This window comes from Polypterus senegalus, chromosome 4, assembly GCF_016835505.1.
Source record: "Polypterus senegalus isolate Bchr_013 chromosome 4, ASM1683550v1, whole genome shotgun sequence".
NCBI lineage: Eukaryota > Metazoa > Chordata > Cladistia > Polypteriformes > Polypteridae > Polypterus > Polypterus senegalus.
The window spans coordinates 181954531-181980379 of record NC_053157.1 but is presented as its reverse complement, the minus strand read 5'-3'; the positions used below and the strand labels follow the sequence as shown (position 1 = coordinate 181980379).

General features: G+C 40.3%; 1 protein-coding gene across 3 annotated transcripts in view; it reads left to right on the top strand.

The window, feature by feature from the left end:
* The window catches only part of zfyve28 (zinc finger, FYVE domain containing 28), a 411740-nt gene that overhangs the window by 262692 nt on the left and 123199 nt on the right, over positions 1-25849 (top strand). For all 3 annotated transcript variants that reach the window (XM_039751731.1, XM_039751730.1, XM_039751732.1), the window contains exons 4-7: positions 11083-11285; positions 17586-17675; positions 18915-19004; positions 19178-19279. In XM_039751731.1, coding sequence (XP_039607665.1) covers positions 11083-11285; positions 17586-17675; positions 18915-19004; positions 19178-19279 — 485 coding nt within the window. The remainder of the gene's footprint in view (positions 1-11082; positions 11286-17585; positions 17676-18914; positions 19005-19177; positions 19280-25849) is intronic.

Below are 25849 nucleotides of genomic sequence, written 5' to 3'. Positions count from 1 at the left end.
TCGTCAGGGGTGTGTTCTTGCTCCTACTCTGTTCAATGCTTGTATGGACTGGGTGTTGGGCAAAGTCGTGTGGTCCAGCGGCTGTGGGGCATCTGTTGGTGAAGAAAGATTCACGGATCTTGACTTTGCTGACGATGCTGTGATCTTTGCGGAGTCAATGGAGGCTCTGATCAGGGTGCTAGAGAGACTGAGTGAGAAGTCCGAGTGTCTGGGGTTGCAAGTGTCCTGGATAAAAAACAAGATCCAGGCCTTTAATGACCTCTTGGGCACAGCCATCAGCAGTGTGTCTGTTTGCGGAGAGAGTGTTGACCTTGTTGAGAGGTTTACTTACCTTGGCAGTGACATTCATGTCTCTGGTGACTCTTCCTATGAAGTCAATAGACGGATTGGGAGTGCATGGGGGGGTCATGAGGTCGCTGGAAAGTGGTGTGTGGTGCTCCCAATACCTATGCAATGGGACGAAGGTCCAAGTCTTTACAGTCCTGGTGCTTCCTGTCTTATTATACAGTTGTGAGACATGGACGCCATCCAGTGACCTGAGACGGAGACTGGACTCTTTTGGTACTGTGTCTCTCCGGAAAATCTTTGGGTACCGTTGGTTTTGACTTTGTGTCGAATGGGCGGTTGCTCATGGAGTCCCAAATGATGCACATTACCTGCATTGTGAGTGAGCGTCAGTTACGGCACCACGGCCATGTGGCACGTTTTTCCCCAAGGGTGATCCGGCTCATAAGATCCTCATTGTTGGAGACCCAAGTGGCTGGACCAGCCCAAGGGGTTATCCACGTTACACCTGGCTGCAGCAGATAGAGGGTCATTTCCGGAGGGTAGGACTGGACTGCGTGCCTGACTGGGGGGTTGCCAACCGGGATCCTGATCGACATGTAGTGGGTGCGGCAATGCACTGTACCAGTGCATGCTCCTCATCTTGACTTGACTTATATTGATATGGTTTGCTGCTATTCTGCATTGGCCCCCTCTAGTCTCCATTGAAGCCTACAATGCCAGAAATTTTGTTTCTGTTGAAAACATAAGATTTAAATTTTTTTAACAAGCATAACTACAAACAATATGGGGTCAGCTACAAATAAAAAATATACAGTATAATTTTCTTGTACTTTAAGGTAAGACTTAAGAACATCCTTTTAGCATCCTGTGTGTGTATACCTGTATATACTGTATTCCTTCAATGGTTCTTCTAAACCCAGTCATTCCAGGGCTGAGTATCTGAGACATAACCCTGCAGCATTCAGCACAAGACATGATACCACCCATGTTGTCGCAGAGCACACTCATGCACACTTACACAGTCACTTTTATTGGGTTATATAGCTTAACCTGTATGTCATTGGCATGTGAGTAAAAAGCACCCTGTGAGAAATGCATATAGGCATGGGGAGAAAATGCAAACTCCACATAGATGGTGTCCAAATTGGGATTTGAACCCATGACTCTGAAGTTGTAAGGCACTTAGGATACAGATTGTGATTCTGCACCCATTTACTTGTATTACATACTTTTGATGTGCCAGTGTGTCTTGTGCCCTTTGATCCACAAACAGTGTTTTACTGACCGTTGCACAAACTAGTCTTATCTTTAGGTAAAATAGTATTTTCATAGTCCTTACTGGGTTCTTTAAGTATTTTGTGCAGTGTGTATTCTTTCTTTGTATGTATGATTTGTTTTTATACTGAGGAACCAGTTCCTGTCTGTATTTTATCTATCAATTAGTACTATATCATTATAGAAAGGTGCTATATAAATAAAATATTTTTTATTATAGTTCTCTATCAATTTTGTAGTATTTTGCTACATTATACAGTCTAACTGATATTGAAAAAACTCATTGAGACCTGGAAGCAGACAAACTTAATATGACAGGGTATATAATGTAGCATTTGAAATTTTACGCACTGCTGTGAACAGTGGATTTGCATTATATTCTGGTTTTTAGAAAATCTTGTTTCACTCTAAAGAAACTGTTAACCTGCAATGTAGTACAGTCCCTGACAAAAGTCTTGTCGCTTCTCTATTTTGTAGAAACTCCTGCTATTAACCTGACTTTTAATTAATCAACTGGTGTTAGAAATAGCTCATATGAAAAGCTAAAGCCCTCCCAAATGATGCTTAATGCACTGAAATAAATTAGTTTCACTGAAAAAAGATTTATCATTTAATCAAAGACAGAAGTTTTGTCGCCTATACAGAAAATGAACAACTTTACTGCAAATCTAAAAATATGTCAGCAAATTAAGTAGTGGTGCTGTGAGATCCAAATTTAATATCTTGTATGACTTCCATGAGCTTGAAGGACAGCATCCATGCGGTTTGGCAAGGATTCCTACAAATTTATTGATGGAGTCATCAGGAATAGCAAAGAAAACAGTCTTGCATGCCTCCCAGAGTTCATCAATATTCTTTGGTTTCGTCTTCCATGCTTCCTCTTTCATCCTATCCCACATATGCTCAATGATGTTCATGTCTGGTGACTGGGCTGGCCAATCCTGGAGCATCTTGATCTTCTTCGCTTTAAGGAATTTTGATGTGGAGATGGAAGTATCTGATGGAGCACCATCCTGCTGCAGAATTTGGCCTTTTTTATGGTTGGGAATATAAGAGGTAGCTAAGATTTCTTGGTATTTTAGACTATTGATGTTGCCTTCCATCCTGCAGATCCCTCGCATATCCCCATACTGGATGTAACCCCAGACCATGATTTTTCCTCCACCAAACTTCACTGTTTTCTGGGTAAATCTCGGCTCCATGCGGGTTCCAGTAGGTTTCCTGCAATATTTGCGGTGACTGTGGTGTAAGATTCATCTGAAAAATCCACCTTCTGCCACTTTTCCAGTGTCCATCCTTTTAGCAGGCTGTGGGCCCTGGCAAATGCCACACGGTTTTTCAATTGTCTTTTGTTTAGTGCTGGATTATGGGCACTGATTCGACCATGGAGGCCATTTCGAGACAGAATCCGACAAACTGTTCTGGTTGACACAAAGACTTCAGGTGACCAGGTCTCGTGGAGCTCTGCTGCAGTGAAAATGGGCTGGCCTTGGATTTTCGAGCCAACAAACGGTCCTCTCAAGCAGTTGTCTTGCGGGGTCTTCCTGACCTGGGCTTGTCAAAAACGTCTCCAGTCTCTTCAAATCTTTTTTTTATCCTCTGAACTTGATGCTGAGACACATTGAAGGTGTTTACCAAGCTGTGAATATTAGAATACTTTTTGTCAGTTTCGTTTTGCACTGAAACATTATTACAAAAGCTGATGGGATTAAAAGGACCCATTTCTTGTAACAAAATCTTGATTAGAAATATATTTTAGTGGCACTTCAGGTCAATTTGTACAATTGACAACACAATACAATTGACAATACAAGCGACAAGACTTTTGTCAGGGACTGTACTAAGACATATTTTCCAGTCATCTGGATTTAAATGAATGCAGCATATAGTATAATGAAAAATTTTGCTGTTGGTACTGCAAAAAAACTGGCCATTTTAAACCTTTTCATCAGCATAGTGCACTGCAGCTGACACACAAAAAATGCTAGGATGAAAAATTTGCTTTCAGTTTGTAGGTTATCTGTAATTTAGTGGCTGTCGCCATTATAAATAAATCCGGCGTTTCCTCCTCACTTAGGAGCAGGAGTGAGAGCACATCCCAGCTGCTTTCCGGAGAGTTCATTGATTAATCATTGTTCATTTCCTTTTGGCATTTTTGTGATTGTAATCTCTATAAACAGGCCATCACACTTATCTTAAGTTTAATACATGGTTTATCACGTTATAAATGGCAATAATGTTCCTTGTCAGGGTCAACTCAAATAAGCTGCCAGCAAGAATTAAATTTTAATGCAAAAGATAAATGAGATGTGGTAAGCAGGCAAGTAAGTGATATTAAAAGCCAGCTATTGATAAGAATAAGGAGCTTTATTAAATAAGCTGCAATTCACTGATGTATGTTCTTTTATTACCATAATTCACTAGAAAGTGAAGACAGTAAAATTGAACCATAAACATTTGATCACTCAGTCTTTTTTTTTTTTTTATGCTATTGTCATAAGGAATTGTATCTGTCTGTCTGTCCTTTTCTGATCACGCTTTAGCCAGTAATGTTTTGTAAGGGTTTGTAGCCCTTCTCTTGGTACAAAGCAAAAAACAAACTTTGGTATAGGCACATACCAGGTCTTCACCAATTTAGAGATGCTAACTAATCAAGCCTGCACATCTTTGATATTTGGAAAAGATCCACACAGATTGCATCGCTGCCAGGAACTGAGTCCAGGTTCCTGCCTTCCACTGTACCACCATCCTTCTTGTTTGTGATTCTTGCAAGCATTATATTGTAACAATGGTTATTTTGGGAACTGTATTGTGAGCTGCAGTGTATTGTAATATGATTTCTCCCTTTATTGATTTTAAACAGCATGCAGCTTGGAATAGAAGCTTGATTACTCACAATTATATTCACTAGTTGGGCTTTAGGCATTAAAAACCTCTGATCTATAGTCTTCAGGTAACTCCTCTTTGGTATTATGAAGTTTCTTTCCTATCTAGCAGTATCCTCTGTGCCTCAAAAGTCTTTCACAGGTGTCCTGGCCAGAAGATAGGGCAGTAGAACTGGTTTTATTTTTCACTATACTAATTTTGTGTCACAATACTATAGATGTAGGCCCTGGCAGAAATCTACTCCTGATGTCAAGTGTTACATAATATTCATTTTCTGGTCTTGTATTTATCAAGAAGGGGAAATGTGCCCAGCTTCAGACAAGTTAATGGCGTGAGTTTATTCTGGATAACTCAATCCTGCCATTGTGTATTAGGCTTCAGATCATGTTTCAGAGATTTAGCCTGACATGCAGTACAGGCCTGTGTTTCAGACCCCTCTCAGACTCCATGTGCTCCTAAGTAACTGCATTAACATTGCAAAATAATTGTGAGTAGAGGGTGAAGGTGCAACAATGTCTACAGTATCTGAGCATTATTTATTCTAATTACAGATTCATAGTGCATACCGCCCTGATGATTAACCTATTAAAATAGTTTCCATGTAAATGTAATATAACCACTGTCTGAGAGAAGTCTGATTTGCACTTGTTACAGCCAGAATGTAATTAAGTGTATGCAGACTGAAGGTCACATGACAGATTTTTTTTTTTTTGGGTAACCTTTTTTAATCTGTCCCTGCATCCACCTTCTGAACCTTTAAATATACTTATTGTAGCATAAATTCCCAGGTACTTGTACCATCCAGTTTACCTTATAACTGTTTAATAAGGATATTACTATTTTGTAGATGTTCTTAAACATACTGTATGTTACATAAAGAGAAATTACATGTTATAGAAAAATGAAAACATATATGTTTTAGTCAAACAAAATGATGGTATTTGTGTAGAATAACTATTAACTCTAGCATTTTAACTTGTGTTGTATCTTGAATGTATACTCCATGATACCTGGTGCTATTGGCATTAAGCAGCATTTATTATGGTCAGTTGTTTGTTGAATATTCTCAAGCATAGCAAATTAAACTGATCCATACAAAACATATAGGTTTATAGGCTCATTATTGTCACACGTACAAAGTATAGTGAAATCCTTAAGGCCATGTCACATTAGATGACATTTTCCAGTGATTTCTAGTCAAAGCCTTCATTTACATAATCTTACCATGTTGAATGCAGTCAGTAGCATGCTCACTTGATGGCCAGTATGAGAATGTGACTAACCAAGCATCACTCTGTAAATAGTCTGGAGCTCGCTTCAGGAATATTAAATGGGTTTGATTTTGTTATTAGTTGTAGGGACAGGCTGTGTATGCATCACAGCTGACAAACAAGGATTGCTTATCCGGACATCAATGCATATAATACAGTGATGAGGAATAATGAACGTGGGTTTTTTGGACCACACAAACAAAAGAGAAGCTCATCTGTCTGATATCTTGTGTTGTACTTTCCACAACATAATTGAAAATTGACTCTCTGGATTTTTAATTTGAAGGAGTCTGTAGCAATCTGGCCTAGAAAGAAAATGTTCCACTTGCGTGAGGTGAGATGTGGGGAAGGCTGATCATAAGGATGAGAGTTTATGACTGTAGGGAAGGGAGTAATATCACAGATGAAAGAAAATACAGTGTACTAGAGAAGAAAAACCAGCAGAGGACTTAGTTCTGTACATGTGGAAAAAACTGCATGGGATGCCCTGAAGACAAAAGTGACAAAGAGGATTTGGTTCAAGACTGATCAGATGCTGTTAAGGGAGATTAGGGTAAAGAATGTGAAGGAATTTGAATTGGGTTTGTTCATAATTATGATTTTGGGAACAGAGTTATACATTATGGAATATAATCTCCCAGTCAGGTGAAGCACAGGAAGTAAAGGCAAACTAAAGGGAAGAGTTTTGTGCTGAAATTATGCAATGCCATACTGATGCTATAGACTGGACATTTCGAATGGGTTAAAGAATGGGTACGGAAGCTAACTTGAAGAGAAAAATCCCACAAGGTCTTAATTATCAAATTTCTAAATAAAAGAAAAAGGGCAAGGAAGGAATATTAAAATGGTACCGGAGAGGCAAAAGGAGTCCAGCATCGCTGAACAGGTAACCAAGTGCACTAAGTCCTGCAATATGCCAAAAAGAGTAAACACATGACTGGCCACCGACTTGGAGCACAATAAAGTGTAAAACTAGAATGCAAGTATGCCACATCATAGTAACTTTAATGCATCTCTCCAACCATGCCAAAAGAAAGGACAAAGCAGACAACCTGACCAAGGGAATGCCTATAGCACTTGGGCTTAAATGGAGTAAAGAGATTCTCCACAAGAAATTGAGGGGGAAATGATGGAAAGTTCAATATGTAACCAGAATAAGACACAATGAAGGATGAAGGACAATAATAGTATTCCATGCCAGTTAGAGATAACCTCCACCATTCAGATGTACTTCAGATTGGCTTACATTCATTCCTCTGCAATTCCTGATAAATTTGGAAACAAGGTGTCTAACTCATGACCAGTCCTAGGAATGGGATAATAAATAAATACAGTAATCCCTCACTATATCGCGCTTTGACTTTCGCGGCTTCACTTTATCGCGGATTTTATATGTAAGCATATCTAAATATATAACATGGATTTTGCGCTGCTTCACGGGTTTCTGCGGACAGTCGGTCTTTTAATTTATGGTACATGCTTCCTTAGTTGGTTTGCCCAGTTGATTTCATACAAGGGACGCTATTGGCAGATGGCTGAGAAGCTAACCAATCAGAGCATGCAGTTAAGTTCCTGTGTGCTGACTGTCTCAGCGATGGTGCGCCGAATTCAATTCTGTTACATTAACCAGTAAGTCTCATCTCGCTCATTCAGCATCAACGTGTTTCGCTATATAAAAAGTTAACTTTTGTGCTCTTTTGTGTTTATCTTTGTGCTTAGTCAAGCCCTTCGTTATGGCTCCAAAACGATCTGCTCCTGCTACTGCTTCTGCTTCAGGGGCCATGCCCAAGTTCCATTGGAAGATGCTAACGATTGCCAAAAAGATAAGTTTTGGATATGTTGAAGGAAGGGAAAAGCTACACTGCTGCAGGATGCTGCTTCAGCCTCACTACAAACTTCTTTATCAGGTTTGACCACCCTAACCCACTCTTACCTCAGAGTACTTCATCCTCCAACCATCATTCTGCTGATACCAGCATAGGTGAAATATCCCCACCCACAATTACAGCAGCACAGGTGAGCAGAGAGCTGAGGAGACTGTGCCAGCAAAGCAGCGGGTCCAGATGGTGTATCGAGAGTCCCGAGGCTTTGGAAAACATCTTGTATCACCCCAGTCCCAAAGGTATCACGTCCTAGTGAGCTGAATGACTTCCGGCCTGCTGCTCTGATGTCACATGAGATGAAGACCATGGAGCGGCTGCTGCTTCACCACCTGAGGCCACAGGTCCACCACGCCCTCGACCCTCTGCATACCACCTGGACAGAGGCAGTGGTGCTGTAAGAATTATGTTTTTGGACTTCTCTAGCGCCTTCAACACCATCTAACCTCTGCTCCTTAGGGACAAGCTGACTGAGATGGGAGTAGACTCACACCTTGTGGCATGGATCGTGGACTATCTTACAGACAGACCTCAGCCTCAGTATGTGCGTCTTGGAATTGCAGGTCTGACATTGTGGTCAGCAACACAGGACAGCCGCAGGGGGCTGTACTTTCTCCGGTCCTGTTCAGCCTATATAAATCAGACTTCCAATATGATTCGGAGTCCTGCCACGTGCAAAAGTTCCCTAATGACACTGCTATTGTGGGCTGCATCAGGAGTGGGCAGGAGAAGGAGTACAGGAAGATAATCAAAGACTTTGTTAAATGGTGTGACTCAAACCACTTACACCTGAGCACCAGCAAGACCAAGGAACTGGTGATGGATTTTAGGAGGCCCAGGCCCCTCATGGGCCCCATGATCATCAGAGGAAACTGTGTGCAGAGAGTACAGACCTATAAATACCTGGGAGTGCAGCTGGATGACAAATTGGACTGGACTGCCAATACTGATGCTCTGTGTAAGAAAGGTCAGAGCCGACTATACTTTCTTAGAAGGTTGGCATCCTTCAACATCTGCAATAAGATGCTGCAGATGTTCTACCAGACGGTTGTGGCAAATGCCCTCTTCTACGTGGTGGTGTGCTTGGGAGGCAGCATAAAGAAGAAAGACGTGTCACGTCTCGACAAACTTGTTAAGAAGGCAGGCTCTATTGTAGGAATAAAGCTGGACAGTTTCACATCTGTAGCAGAGCGACGGGTACTAAGCAAGCTCCTGTCAATCATGGAGAATCCACTGCATCCACTTAACAGTGTCATCTCCATGCAGAGGAATAGCTTCAGTGACAGACTGCTGTCACTGTCTTGTTCCACTGACAGACTGAGGAGATCGTTCCTCCCCCATACTATGCGACTCTTCAATTCCACCGGGGGAGTAAATGCTAACATTATTCAAAGTTATTGTCTGTTTTTACATGCATTTTTTATTACTCTTTAATATTGTTAATATTGTTTTTTTTGTATCAGTATATTGCTGCTGGATTATGTGAATTTCAATTTGGGAATAATAAAGTATCTATCCATCTATCTATCTAGCTAGCTAGCTGGAAACCCGGCATCTGTTGATGTCCATGAGTTTGACTTCAGGCTGTCATTGCCAGCAAAGGGTTTTCAACCAAGTATTAGAAATGAACATTTTATTTCCAGTTATTTAATTTGTCCAATTACTTTTGAGCCCCTGAAATAAAGGGATTGTGTTAAAAAAATACTTTAGTTCCCTCACATTTTTATACAATCTTTTTGTTCAACCCACTGAATTAAAGCTGAAAGTCTGCACTTCAACTGTATCTGAGTTGTTTCATTTAAATTTCATTATGGTAATGTACAGAACCAAAATTAGAAAAACATTGTCTCTGTCCAAATATTTATGGACCTAACTGTAGGTACCACATTAAAAGTCACAACAATGCACAAGTGACTTGATTGTGATCAGATTACTCAGACCACATTCTGAATTTGTTTAGAAATGGATAATGTAAATGTAAATGCCTTTTCTGTCTTCATATAACGCACTCATAATTAGGAACTTGTTTGAATTTTCTGTGGACAAAGTCACATCAAATCTATGTTAAGACATGATGTGTTTTAAATGCCAAGCTATAATGTAATCTGGCTAAATTATATTTGGATTCAATCCAGATGCAAAACACATGCCAACTCAGGTGCAGATGTAAAAGTGGCCTATTGTTTTCTTTGTGAACTGGTTATCTTCATAAAATTCATCTGTCATTGGTAGGGGTATACTGTTTCTCAATTTTTATACATGACTCAAAAAGTCACTACTACTTTGTAGTATTCTGCAAGTGTTGCTAGATGTAACAAACCCAGCTTTTTGAAATTACCTGCATATTTTTTTAGCAGCATCTGCATAAATAGGTGACTTTAGAAAAAAACTTTTTTTTATTCAGATTTCACAGACAATAGCAATGCAACAGAAAAAACACTGATTTAAATGGCAAAAGCTGATTTCTGAATTGCTACTGTAGTTGCTCAAGGAGAAAAAGTATATGTCACACTTTAGTTTGGTGTTCATCATTAAAATTATGCTTACATTACACAGTAATTCCTCTGTAGTAACATTGTAGCAATTTTATTTAAGTTATACTGAAACCAACTGCATAAGTAAGAATGAACTCCAATATGGAAGAATGAAGAGAAATGTATGTTGGCTGATTTATTTTTATAACAGAACATCTGGGTTTGTGTTCCCACTTTCTTCTGCCCTTCTGGAATATTCTTTGTTTTCCCTCCAGTATGCCTGGAGATGTCACTCAGGCAGGATTCCTTTCAACTGATTAGGCTAAGTGACCTGCCATACACCTTAACTTGTAGCCTTTTATACTCCTAGTCAGAGTATAACTGTCAACCTGATAATGTCATTATAGACCTTTCCGGACTTTGCTGGACATTCTGGGTTTGCAAGTTTCTGTAACTGGGTGTGTCATGGGGCTTGAACATCTTTTCCAACAACAGGAAGAGGACAATCCCTAACATATCTGGAGTTGCCACCCCTCTTTTACTGATCTCAATTATATCCTCGGGGTTCAGTGCAACAAGATGGAGTGTGCAATGACAGTAATGTTATGTTGTCATTAATGAGATGCTTAGTCACCAGTAGTTATTTTGAAATGGATGTGATTTTTTTCATTTATTTGTTTCTAGATCAGGCTTTATTTTACAGAAACAAAATTTTAAACCTCTCCAAAGAAATCAAATTCCTAAACCTTAAGTTTTGAATAAAGTGATGATTCCAAGTCGGCCTGAATATGATTTGTGTTCATGAGTGGGACCTACAGCAGTCTAGTGCCCCAACCAGCACTATTTCCAGCTTTGTGCCCATGAGGCTGGTATAGGATGTGGTCCATAACAATCTTAAATGGGTTTAAACGAGTTTTAGAATAATGGATGTAATGTGGTACAGTATCGAACTTGCCATTTATGGAGTGCTTCAGATTAACTGATTCTCTTCCTGATTTCTTTGGTCAGTGTTTAGCAGCAGGCTCAATTATCATGAACCGAGAGATTGAGTCCATGGCAATGCGTCCTCTAGCCAAAGACTTGACCCGCAGTCTGGAAGAAGTGAGAAACATCATTCGCGACCAGTCACTGCGTGACCTTAGCGTCTACACTGACAGAATGAAGGAGACACTCAAACAGTTTGACAACCTGTTTGCAGAGTTTGAGCTCAGGTAAGAATTACTCTGTCCTTCTATCTCATTGTAGTTGACAGATGTAGTATGTAAACAGTGGCATTGGCCATAATGGTAGATAGATAGATAGATACATACTTTATTAATCCAAAGGGGAAATTCACAATTCACAATTGCTTACATTTACTTCCCTTAAATGCAGGGGAGGAGTTTATTTTTTGTAACATTTTGACCACAGTTTAAAAAAAAAATAAAATTTTTTTTGCAAAGAAGTAACAGATGAATGAGACATGATGCATTTATTTTACATTTCTGTATCAGAACAGAAGTGTAAAGAAGAAATAGCCCAACTTCAAACTTTCCAAACCTCTAAATAATAAGAAATGTATTGTTTTTTAAGATTCAGGGAGTTACAATAAAATGATTTAGGCTAATATTCCATCCATCCATTCTCTTCCGCTTATCCGGGGTCAGGTCGTGGGGGCAGCAGCTTAAGCAGAGAGGCCCAGACTTCCTTCTTCCCGGCCACTTCTTCCAGCTCTTCCGGGAGAATCTCAAGGTGTTCCCAGGCCAGCCGGGAGACATCCAGGAGGCATCCTGATCAGATGCCCGAGCCACCTCATCTGACTCCTCTCGATGCGGAGGAGCAGTGGCTCTACTCTGAGCCCCTCCCGGATGACTGAGCTTCCCAACCTATCTTTAAGGGTAAGCCCAGAAACCCTGCGGAGGAAACTCATTTCAGCCGCTTGTATTCGCGATCTCGTTCTTTCGGTCACTATCCATAGCTCGTGACCATAGGTGAGGGTAGGAACGTAGATCGACTGGTAAATTGAGAATTGAAATTTCACCACGACAGACCAATGCAGAGCCCGCTTCACTGCGGATACTGCACCGATCCGCCTGTCAATCTCATGCTCCATTCTTCCCTCACTCGTGAACATGACCCCGAGATACTTGAACTCCTCCACTTGGGGCAGGATCTCTCCCCAACCCTGAGAAGGCACTCCACCCTTTTCCGGCTGAGGACCATGGTCTTGGATTTGGAGGTGCTGATTCTCACCCCAGCCGCTTCACACTCAGCTGCGAACCGATCCAGAGAGAGCTGAAGATCACGGCCTGATGAAGCAAACAGGACAACATCATCTGCAAAAGCAATGACCCAATCCCGATTCCACCAAACCGGACCCCTTCAACACCCTGGCTGCGCCTAGAAATTCTGTCCATAAAAGTTATGAACAGAATCGGTGACAAAGGGCAGCCCTGGCGGAGTCCAACTCTCACTGGAAACGGGCTCGACTTACTGCCGCAATGCGGACCAAGCTCTGACACGGTTGTACAGGGACCAAACAGCTCTTATCAGGGGTCCGGTACCCCATACTCCCGGAGCACCCCCACAGGATTCCCCGAGGGACACGGTCGAATGCCTTTTCCAAGTCCACAAAACACATGTAGACTGGTTGGGCAAACTCCCATGCACCCTCAGGACTCTGCTAAGGGTGAAGAGCTGGTCCACTGTTCCGCGACCAGGGCCTAAAACCACACTGTTCCTCCTGAATCCGAGGTTGACTATCCGACGGACCCTCCTCTCCAGAATCCCCGAATAGACTTTTCCAGGGAGGCTGAGGAGTGTGATCCCTCTATAGTTGGAACACACCCTCCGGTCCCCCTTTTTAAAGAGGGGGACCACCACCCCGGTCTGCCAATCCAGAGGCACTGTCCCCGATGTCCATGCGATGTTGCAGAGACGTGTCAACCAAGACAGTCCTACAACATCCAGAGCCTTAGGAACTCCGGGCGATCTCATCCACCCGGGGCCCTGCCACCAAGGAGTTTTTTGACCACCTCGGTGACTTCAGTCCCAGAGATGGGAGAGCCCACCTCAGAGTCCCCAGGCTCTGCTTCCTCATTGGAAGGCATGTTAGTGGGATTGAGGAGGTCTTCAAAGTACTCCCCCACCGACCCTAACGTCAGTGAGGTCAGCAGCGCACCATCCCACCATATACGGTGTTGACACTGCACTGCTTCCCCCTCCTGAGACGCCGGACGGTGGACCAGAATCTCCTCGAAGCCGTCTGAAAGTCGTTCTCCATGGCCTCTCCAAACTCCTCCCATGCCCGAGTTTTGCCTCAGCAACAACCGAAGCCGCATTCCACTTGGCCTGCCGGTACCTATCAGCTGCCTCCAGAGACCCACAGGACAAAAAGGTCCTATAGGACTCCTTCTTCAGCTTGACGGCATCCTCACGCGTGTCCACCAACGGGTTTGGAGATTGCCGCCATGACAGGCACCGACCATCTTGCGGCCACAGCTCCGGTCAGCCACCTCAACAATAGAGACACGGAACATGGCCCATTCGGACTCAATGTCCCCCACCTCCCTCGGGATGTGGTTGAAGTTCTGCCGGAGGTGGGAGTTGAAGCTACTTCTGACAGGGGACTCTGCCAGCCGTTCCCAGCAGACCCTCACAACACGTTTGGGCCTACCAGGTCTGACCGCATCTTCCCCACCATGAAGCCAACTCACCACCAGGTGGTGATCAGTTGACAGCTCCGCCCCTCTCTTCACCCGAGTGTCCAAGACATATGGCCCCAAGTCCGATGACACGACCACAAAGTCGATCATCAAACTGAGGCCTAGGGTGACCTGGTGCCAAGTGCACATATGAACACCCCTATGCTTGAACATGGTGTTCATTATGGACAATCCGCAACGAGCACAGAAGTCCAATAACAAAACACCGCTTGGGTTCAGATCGGGGGGGCCATTCCTCCCAATCACACCCTTCCAGGTCTCACTGTCATTGCCCATGTGAGCATTGAAGTCTCCCAGCAGTATGAGGGAGTCCCCAGAAGGTACGCCCTCTAGCACCCCTCCAGAGACTCCAAAAAGGGTGGATACTCCAAACTGCTGTTTGGCGCATACGCACAAACAACAGTCAGGACCCTTCCCCCCACCCGAAGCGGAGGGAGGCCACCCTCTCGTCCACCGGGGTAAACCCCAATGCACAGGCTCCAAGTCGGGGGGCAATAAGTATGCCCACACCTGCTCGGCGCCTCCACCGGGGGCAACTCCAGAGTGGTAGAGAGTCCAGCCCCTCTCAAGGAGATTGGTTCCAGAGTCCAAGCTGTGCGTCGAGGTGAGTCCGACTATATCTAGCCGAACCTCTGACCTGCGCACTAGCTCAGGCTCCTTCCCCTTCAGAGAGGTGACATTCCATGTCCCAAGAGCCAGTTTCTGTAGTCGAGGATCAGACCGCCAAGGTCCCTGCCTTCGGCCACCACCCAACTCACACTGCACCCAACCTCCTTGGCCCCTCCCATAGGTGGTGAGCCCATGGGGAGGAGGACCCACGTTACCTCTTCGAGCTGTGCCCAGCCGAGCCCCATGGGTGCAGGCCTGGCCACCAGGCGCTCGCCATCGAGCCCCACCTCCAGACCTGGCTCCAGAGGGAGGCCCCGGTGACCTGCGTCCGGGCAAGGGAAAACGTCATCCAAAGTTTTCTTTCGTCATTGGAGGTATGTTGAACCACTCTTTGTCTCATCCCTCACCTAGGACCAGTTTGCCTTGAGTGGCCCTACCAAGGGCATAAAGCCCCAGACAACATAGCATAGACATCATTGGGACACGCAAACCCCTCCACCACGATAAGGTGACAGTTCAAGGAGGGGAGGCTAATATTTTATCACAATATTTATAGCAGGAGTATAGGCAGAATTAGTTGTGCTATAATTTATTGTGTTTTCCCTGAGAGTACTTTACACATAACAGACCTTACTCCGTGCTATATTTTACTACTCTCTCTGTAACCCTGCATTTTTCTGCTTATAATTAACTTTTGGGGCATGTGGCTGTTTCTGAGTGCAGATATCTTCAAATGAAATTAAAAACAACCTTGTTGAAATTTTGATGTAAATATGTTTACACAAAATCACTTTCTGGCTTTTTATTGCCCTCTGGGTACACATGAGCTGTGGTAGAGTGTAACTATGCAACAGCACTCCAGGAAAGGCAGAATGATTCTACATCTTTACAAGGGTCTGTGTAAATCAATCCACCTCCCTTTAATCTCTTCTGCTTCAGCTAGCTCACTATGCTCATTTCTGTCTGTGAGCAGGTCAGTTTATTTTGAACCTCTAGGCTTTTGCTGTTGAGTATAATAAAATGACAGCCACATATTCTCTTTAAAAGAATACCTTTGTTCTGAATCTAGTCAGACAGCAAACTAAAATCCACACAGAGCATTTTAGAATTCAGTAGGTAAGTCATCAATGAAGAGCACTGTATTCACATCTAAAAACAACCAGAAAGAACAAAAATAAAATACAACGTTGATATATAATCACGTTAGAGATGCAACTCTCTTGATTTACTGATATATATATATATATATATATATATATATATATATATATATATATATATATATATATATATATATATATATTTATTGGGGTCTGCTGTACATGTAAGTATATTTTGCAATTTTAATCTTGAAAAATGTCAAATAGCATCGATCCATTAATAGTTATAATAAAAGCTAAAACATAGATTTTGATGGTTAGGTCTGTTACTAGTGATAAAGATACTTGTCCGGATTTTTGTGTTAAATGTCACTTGTTTCTCCGATTGAACGCAAGAGTGCCAGTGAAAAACAATATGGACCTTAGTCATTGCAACACCATATGACGAGCCAGTCTTTTGCAGGGAAGATTTCTTAGATGAGAATATTTTAGATGAGACCCCTGAAAAATCAATTAGTGTGTTATTCTATTACACTTTTATAGGGAGCTTCTGTTATTACATAATGTGTTACTAAGTATCATTTACATTACAGTAAAAACATAAAGGTAGATACATAACATCACATAAAGCTAACACAATGAAGAATATGGTGGTGTGAAAGAAGCAAAGCATGAAAGTCCACAAGTATGACAGATTATATAGCTATGGGAAGATAAAAAGAAAATCTGTCAAAATGACTTAAATGAGTTTTTATGATTTTACTCAGAAATACACACTACACATGCCTACAGTTCTTTGAAAGAATGTTTGCTGCCTGACTAGTTTACAGCATTCTTTCATATTTTTTTTGCAGGGAATTTTGAATTTGGGCACAAAATAATTGCCCCTGGGTTATGTTATCTTTTTGACATGGCAGGAAGACTGTGGTGTTGAAGGGCTTAAAAATCCTAAACATTTGTGTTAAAGAAAAGGAAACTGCTAACATTGGGCTTTGAATTAAATTGAGTATCTTCCTAATAACTGTAATAAGCAAATCGGCCTCAAAATAGCTAAAAGGTATAAAGAAAGAAAAAAAAGACAGTAACCTACAAAAGTAAGTTGTAGACAAAAAGCAAAAAAGTAACGCGCATAACTCAAAACAGCTGCCATTAAAACTTTGGAACCACTAAGGAAGGTCACAATCAGGGGTTGTGACTCTCTGGAAGAGATTGTAAAACCTGTTGATTTTGTGTGCTTTAGAGCTTTTTATGGAGGGAAAAGATGTTTGCAATGGTTTTAAAATCAGTGCTTATGTACCTCATCTTTCCTTATGCATATTGTGGATTCACATCCTGCAACCTGAAGGAATATAACATTGTTTATGGTTATATTACAATAGCATGGCCCTTTAGATACCCAAAAGAAAAAAAAGCTAACCAGCAAGACACAACAAATCCTCAAATGAAGTGTGATCCTGAAAGGATAAAAATTGGATCCAAGGAAGAAGTGCAAGAGAGAAACCATAGTAATGGCAAGGGTGCTAACATCAGGCTTACTGACTTTTGCCTTTAAAACCCCCAAGTCAAAAGTAGAACAATTTGGCTAAAATAAATCCATTGTGTCTGGTAAAAAGAAACACTGCATTCAACAGCATCAGGACTTGGATGACCTGCATCATTGACATAAACAATGAATTCTGTCCTAGAGAAAGTCCTGACCTAAGCTGCTTACAGAAGTGGGACCTGAAATGAAAACCATGCAGTTTAGGGAGTTGGAGTCATTCTGCTGAGAGTAGTGATTCAAACTTAAAAACGATAACTACAGGTAGCAAATTAACAGTGAAAAACTAGTATACTTTAAAAACTAGGCTTGCTCAAAGATCACTTAAAGCCTTTAGTAAATGTTACAGAATATTAATGTGCATATATTTTTTAATTATTTGTACTTTATATATGATCTGTTCTCATTGGCACATTCTGTACAGTCATTATGCTTTTTACAAAAGCATTTGGCATTATAGAATGAATTTGAGTAACAATTCAGTATATGAAAATCTTTCAAGATCATTCAAGGGTATATAGTCCTACATATTGAAATTGTCTCCATGTTCTTTTTTAGTTACGTTTCTGCTATGGTGCCAGTGAAATCACCCAAAGAGTACTATGTACAACAGGAAGTAATAGTACTCTTCTGTGAAACTGTAGAAAGGTGAGGTATTCTCCTTATTTTTAATGAAAATGTAATCATTATAGCTGACAAAGATGACTTTCATGACTCTGCAATTTATTTTTATTTTTCTCATGCGGTGTGGTTATTGGCAGTTTAATGGAAAACTGTTAATTTCAGTTAATAACAACTTATTGAATTAATCTTAATGGTATTCTGTGAAATTCTGTCGATTGGCAAATATATAGTGAAACTTCCGTGGCAAAGAAAGCAAACACAATTTATTATATGATCAAGGAAAAACAAAGTAAACTTGATAGAAAGATTAACTGTGGGACAACAAATCAAAGACCAAAAACCCGTTGGATGCAACTTTTATTTTTGTTATGTTGATTTCATTCACTGTTCTGAAGTAACTCTTTTGCCCTTAATGCTATGTACAGTACAACTGCCTGATATGAAACAGGCATTGAGCTCCTCCATAACTCACTATTTTTTAAACTAATCTTTTCTTAAGTGAAAATAAATTAATAGATATTCAAAACATCTATCATAATATTGCAACACATTTTATTTAAAAATGGCAGTACAGCAGTATACCAACAAACTGATTGAAAAATAAAATATTGTGCATAATATTTATGTTGCTTTTATAATCTTTAAACCAATTGCTTTACACATATGATTACAGATGGTTTTAAAACTAAGAGCTATTAAAAAAAGTAATAAATGCACATGTTGCAAATGTAGTTACTTTGACTTAACCAGCAGATGGCTATCCTGAACAGTAAATGTTTTGTTTCTCAAAGTTTGTCTTAATCAAACACTTGTCCAGTAAATGAATAGCCCATGAGATTGTTCACTTTTTAAAGCTGAAGATAGTAATGTACATGAGTACAGTTATCACAGATTAAATTACTAACATCACAGTAGGCTAAATAGAGTGCTACTGGTCTGTTCCTGGGTGTCTGGTGAACACTGATTAAGTGCTAATTAAAACATTGTGAGAATGAAAAACCAGAGTCACAGTGCAGTCTGGAAATAGTGGGCTCTATTTAATGTTTAACGTCACTTTTTTTTTTTGGACTGAACTCTACTCTTAATATGTGTTTAGCTCTGTTTAATTGACACATTTTCACACTAATGATGATTTCAGAATGTTTACAGTGCACATGCAAACCTAATAATGTATTCATACAGATGTGGAAATGTAAATTGGTATTAGAGGTTGTCTGTAAAAGTGTGTTCAGAGCTAAAGGTGTATGTCTTTTTTTTTTTTAGGGCATTAAAGCTTGGATACCTCACACAAGACATGATAGATGACTATGAACCTGCACTAATGTTTACAATTCCAAGGCTCGCTATTGTTTGGTATGTATTTCAGTAATTAATTAATGACAATGCTTTGCCCTTTATTGAGGTCTTTTTTTAGACCTGACATTTATAATTATGAATAAAACACACTATTGACTTTAAAAAGTTGTATTATTCAAAGATTTGTAAACATTTATATTTTTGCATTAATATATATTTTTTGTTCATAGTGGGCTTGTAGTCTACTCTGAAGGACCATTAAACCTAGACCGAAAGCCTGAGGATATGTCAGAACTTTTTAGGCCTTTTCGCACTTTACTAAGAAAAATCAGGTAGGGAATCTACAATTTTTTAAGCTTCTTGAACTAACTAAATACTCTAATATTGCATATGTGCTTTTCCCATGATTCAGTGTAGCTGGTTTATTTTATTAAGCTTGAGAGCTGGATAAGAAGTACTTTTGTTCTTACAAAGAGTCTTTTATCAGGAAATATGTATTAAAATGCATTGAGTTTGACAGTCTTTTAAAAATGGCAGTTCACTCTGAGGTAAAGTGCCATATTTTGTTTTGTTTCCCTGATCCCTGGCACGAAAGCATCATCCCATTGTTATGAGCACGTTCATATCTACTAAAATATATCAACATCATTTCTGTCAAAATGAAACAAGTGCAAAATGCTAGAAAATTTTGTAATGCTCAGACATGTCCACTAGGATGGATGGCCACCTCTAATGCTGATTAATTCTCTGCTGCTTATATAGTATACAGTCCTGATTTGCATCCTTTCTCCTGAGGACTCTGTACACTGATATTTCACTATCTAACCTAAAAGATTATCTCTTAAAGTACTGGGTATATAAACAAAATGAGATGACCTAAATAAAGATGCTGTACCACTGACAAAGGCAAACTGTTTCTGGAAAAACTAAATAGCAAGTTGTATTTTTATGTACCAATTATCTGCCTATTTCCAAGCCAGTCAAGGTATTGATAGCAGGGCTGCAACTAATGATTATTTTGGTAGTCAATGATTATTTCATTGATTAGTCATGATTATTTCATACCTGACTATTTTGATGCCTGCAACCCTTGGTTGCACATCCTGTTCTGGGCTCCAGTGTATGTATTACCTCATTTGCTCACATCTGTCAACCTGTGAATGTCACCCTGATGTCTCTGCATTAACACGATTAAAATTAATAATAATCAAATTAAAATAACCAGTGAAACATATGAATTTGAAAATAATCAGATGTTTGTATATTAGTGTGACCATCACAATAAAAAAGTAATACATTAAACAATACAAACTAAAGTGCACTTAGTCTTTAAACAAAAAAAGTGCATTTAACTTAACTGTAACAGCCACTGTAAATGTATAGTACTTGTAAAAGTTAGTTTTTTTTTTTCACTTCTATTCTCTCAGCCACGATCACGATACATACTACCTCCCACCCCCCAGGGATCTGATGCTGTTACTTTTTATCTGAAACTGGGAATAACTGTAGATGTGAGTGGTGTTTTGAGACAATCGAACTGGAAATTCTCTGTTCTGGATGGATAAAAGCTGACACACAAATGCTGGCGAATCTGCCTTATTTGTATCTCATTGCCCCTTGATTTTTTTCATTCGGTTTTATTGAGTGTTCCTGCTTACACTGACTTAGTATGCGCCTTATGGCCCGTGATGTCAAAGTCGCACTGACAAAAAAACGGAGACATAGGTATATATGATATTTGGAATTATTAATTTTATGACCGTATAGTACATTTCGGAAAACATTGTGGCACAGATGCAACATTATTTATATTCATTCGCGTACCTTCTTGCGGTTGTAATCAGTGGCCGCATTTTTTTTTTTCCCCGATCTTGCCCAGTCTGCACAGAACTCCAGGACATGCAAAGGAAAGAATGTTTCTCTGCAAGGTTAGCCATGAACGATCTTCTTCCCCGTACATGTATTGCACAGTACATGTGCTTTGATCGCTGCCAGGTCAAACTTGTTATAGCACAAGCAACCGGCCACCTGCATGCTCCTGCTAGCACTGAATAAGCTCACGCCTTCTGCTGTCAGCGCGCAGCACTGGGGGGAAAAAAAAGAAAGAGAAAAATATATGTTACATTTTGAAGAAATCATTGTATGACCCGAATAGTACCAATCAGAAAACATCATCAAATGCAATATTATTTGAAAACGAGCAGATCGGGTGTAAATTTGTTACTTGTAAAAATTAGCTTTATTTTCTCAGTCTCTTTCACGCCCTCCCTAACCTCCTGATCTGGCCCTAACTAACTAACAGCGCCAGCATAAATTCTCAAGAGACAGCATCATCACAGCTCCAGGATGCTTGAGTTTCAGATGCTCCTGCATCACGGTGGTGCTGCCATGAAAAGAAAGCTCCGCTTTGCATAATCTGCATTCAACTTTTTTTTCTTTTTCGATGAAGTGCTCCCTCACTTTAGAAAGTTTCTGACTCAATTTTTTTCCATCTCCTTCCCCCTCCTCTATCTGACTCGCCATTGCAACCACGTTTATTTTACTCTACATTCTTCTTCTCCTCAGACGTTCTTCTTCGTTGGTAGGACTGTGTGCAGTCTTGACAAACAATAACAACGATACTGCCCCAAGACGTTCATGTAGTGCATTGCAGTTACAAAAACCAATGTGGTTCTTTGAGACTGGAGTTTCTATTGAAGGTTCTGTTAATGACACATCAACAATTTTTTGTAGTCGACGTCGTCGATTAAGTCGACTAATCGTTGCAGCCCTAATTTATAGTGTTCCCAGAGACTGCACTATTCTTCTTTTTTTTTGCTATTAGGAAAAGAGCTCCATGAAACCATTTAATTAAAGGTTACTTATGTCCAAATGTGAAATGGGCACTTGTTAAGTATGTTATAAATAATATAAAATAACCTTCTCACACCCACTCAATCCATTTGAAATCTGTTGAGGGTTAGAGTCTGTGTGTGCGGCATTGGGCAGCAGAAAATTCTGAATGGGACCCGAGTACATACCAAGCACATTTCTACATGTGGTCAAGTTAGAATTGCCATTCTAACCACAAACTTTATTTCTTTTTCTTCGGTTATAGTTTTGGAGAAAAGCGCATTTGTTCTGTTATACTTGTATCTTTTGTGAAAGTGTTTCTTTGATCTTTGGAATTCAGGCTTCACACATTATACATTTAAGGTCTACATTTTGTCAATTATTACTAAAACATGAAAAATGTTTCTGTTTTAACGATGTGTCTACTGTGCATAAATCGTTGTAGACACGGAACACACAGTGTTCCAAATAATGATATAGTATTTATAAAAGGTGTCATTTTGCTTGAGTTCTCACTCTATACAACTCTAAGCAACTGACACGCAGGTAAACAGACTTGAGCTGAGAAAACTATGCACCGGTGGGGGATGTGATAGCAGGCTGCTTGCTGTTTATCAACACATTTAAAGGACAAAATACGCTGATGGAGAAGTGAGAAGCGTTTTAAGGTGGGACAGATCTACAAGTTTTTTCCTAGGCTCTGGTAATTCTAGTGTTAAAGTCTCAGTATAAAGACTAGTTTTTGCTAGTTTTGTTGAATTCCAGCTTCCTGAATTGGCCTAGCAGGAGTGTGAATCTTCACTTACTGTTAAATTTGTTTTTTTTTTTTAATTCTTCACTAATTGGCAGAGCCATTGTTTATTTCAATGAGCAAAATAAACTTATTTACTATTTAGCCAACAGAGAGAAGTATGGTCTGAAATTCACCGTTTACAGTCAGATTGGCAAAGTAACAAATTAATTGCATTTTATTCTGTTATATCTGGACCCCTTTCTTTTATTGGCTGTCATACTAATCTCTCCTTAAAATCAGTGAAACCATGGAGCTGGTCATGGAAACACACTCCTATGTGTTTCAGGGAGTGAGGATGCCACAAAGAGTATAATTAGTTTTAAATTTATTAGTTGCAGACCCCCGTGACCCAGTGTTTGGATTCAGCAGGTTGGAAAATGGATGGGTGGATGGAGTTGCTATCACTGACAACCTGTAGTGGGCACAGCACATCTCACCAGTGTATTTACTTCCTTAGACATCTGACAAAAGACCAGATGTCTCAATCTGTGCTCACCCGCTTCTGTTAGAGCAGAGTGAAGACAATCCTTACATCCTGAATCTATACTAATAAAAGGCAAAGCCCTCACTGACTCACTCACTCACTCACTAACTCATCACTAATTCTCCAACTTCCCGTGTAGGCAGAAGGCTGAAATTTGGCTGGATCATTCCTTACAGCTTACTTACAAAAGTTGGGCAGGTTTCATTTCAAAATTCTATGCGTAATGGTCATAACTGGAACGTATTTTTGTCATATACTGTAATAGAATGCAGCTCGATTGCCGTGGGAGGCGGAGTTTCGTATTAAAATATTTAACCAATCACATTTCATATAGATATATAGATTATATAGATGTAGATAGATATATATATATATATATATATACTGTATATATATATATATATATATATATATATATATATAGATAGATAGATAGATAGATAGATAGAGATATACAGTAGATATATATACAGTGATCCCTCGCTATATCGCGCTTCGACTTTCCCAGCTTTACTCCATCGCGGATTTTAAATGTAAGCATATCTAAATATATAACATGGATTTTTCGCTGGTTCGCGGATTTCTGCGGACAGTCGGTCTTTTAATTTATGGTACATGCTTCCTCATTTTGTTTGCCCAGTTGGTTTCATACAAGGGACGCTATTGGCGGATGGCTGAGAAGCCACCCAATCAGAGCATGTATTACGTATTAAATAAAACTCCTCAATGATATACGATATGCTTCCCGTGCGGTGCTTTGCATACTTTAAAGCTCTAGCAGCACATATTGATTTTTGATTGTTTGCTTTCTCTGTCTCTCTCACTCTCTCTGCCTGACAGAGTGGGTGTGAGCAGAGGGGCTGTTTGCACAGAAGCTGTTTGCTTAGAAGATACGGACGCTCCTGTAAAAAATGCTGGAAGACTACCTTCACATTGATCCCTTCATTCCAACCGCTTTATCGCGGTGCTTGCATACTTAAAAGAGCAAAAGCCCTATTGATTTTTGATTGTTTACTCTCTCTCTCTCTCTCTCTCTGACATTCTCCGCTCCTGACGCTCACCTTGAAGAGGAAGATATGTTTGCATTCTTTTAACTGTGAGAAAGAACTGTCATCTCTGTCTAGTCATGGAGCACAGTTTAAACTTTTGACTAAAGGGTGTTACTTTGTGTCTAGAGGGCTCTAATAATGTTAAAATACTTATGTAGAAGGTCATAAACAGGTTTTCAATGCTCTAACTGCGAAAATATTAGATTTATAAATAAAGAATCCTACTTCGTGGAAATTCATTTATCTGTCTGGAGTGGATTAACCGCGATAAACAAGGGTTTACTGTATAACTGTGCGGAGAATATTTATAAACAGTGTCTGAGAGTTTCTATGGGCTTAAAATATATAAAAATGACCATAAAAACATATGGTTTCTACTTCGTGGATTTTCACCTATCGCGGGATTCTGGAGCGCACCGCGATCGAGGAGGGATTACTGTATGTGTATATATATATATATAGATAGATAGATATAGATCTATACTAATAAAAGGCAAAGCCCTGACTGACTGACTGACTCACTCACTCACTCACTCACTCACTCACTGACTCATCACTAATTCTCCAAGTTCCCGTGTGGGTAGAAGGCTGAAATTTGGCAGGCTTATTCCGTACAGTTTACTTACAAAAGTTAAGCACTTTTCATTTTGAAATTCTACACGTAACGGTCATAACGGTCGACAACGTCCGCCATGTTGAACTTTCTTATTTTTGGCCCCATCTTCACGAAATTTGGTAGGCAGCTTCCCTGCGCTAACCGAAACCGATGTACATACTTATTTCGATGGTATGACACCACTGTTGGCCGCCATATTGAATTTTCCAAGCGTCACTAATTCTCCAACTTCCTGTGTAGGTAGAAGGCTAAAATTTGGCAGGCTCATTCCTTACAGCTTACTTACAAAAGCTAAACAGGTTTCATTTCGAAATCCTACGCATGACGGTCATAACGGTCAACAACGTCCACCATGTTGAACTTTCTTATTCATGGCCCCATCTTCACGAAATTTGGTAGGCGGCTTCCGTGCGCTAACCGAAACCAATGTACATACTTATTTTGGTGGTATGACAACACTGTCGGCCGCCATATTGAATTTTTCAACAGTCTTTGTTACTTATGGGCCCATCTTCAAGAAATTTGGTACGCAGGTTCCCAACGCTAACTGAATCCTACTTACAGTACATATATACGTCCATAGCCTGCAGCTCAGTCACTGTGTGAGGCGACATTGGGTCCCCATCCCAACGCCTCCCCGTTGTTGGCTGCCTGCCTATATAAGGCCGTCCGTCGTTCCAGTCTCTACATTCCCTTCCTTGCTTCGCCACGGGATTCACGTCTCCCTGCTGATAACTACAGCCTTTTTATTTAATCCACGGCTTCTCCGCTGTTTTATTGTTCATTTATTACGATTATAGTTATTGTGTATTATTGTGTAGGTATTTTAGACTTACTTTACATTGTTCAGGTACCCATTTCCTTTATCATTCCAACCGTACCCCCATTAACATGTCTATCGAGGTGATCAAAGAACTGTCACTTACCGAGTGGTTTCCATGCCCGGAGATGGCACCTACCTTTTCTATTCTCTTTGTTACATATTGCACGGCCATATCAGGCTCACTTTTGATATCCGGAGAAACATTGTGTCTTATGTATTGAATAACTGGGACAGGTTCAAGGTGTGGACTGATGATGGTACAGGAAATAATTATACTACACAGGAGCACTATAAGAGTGAAATGC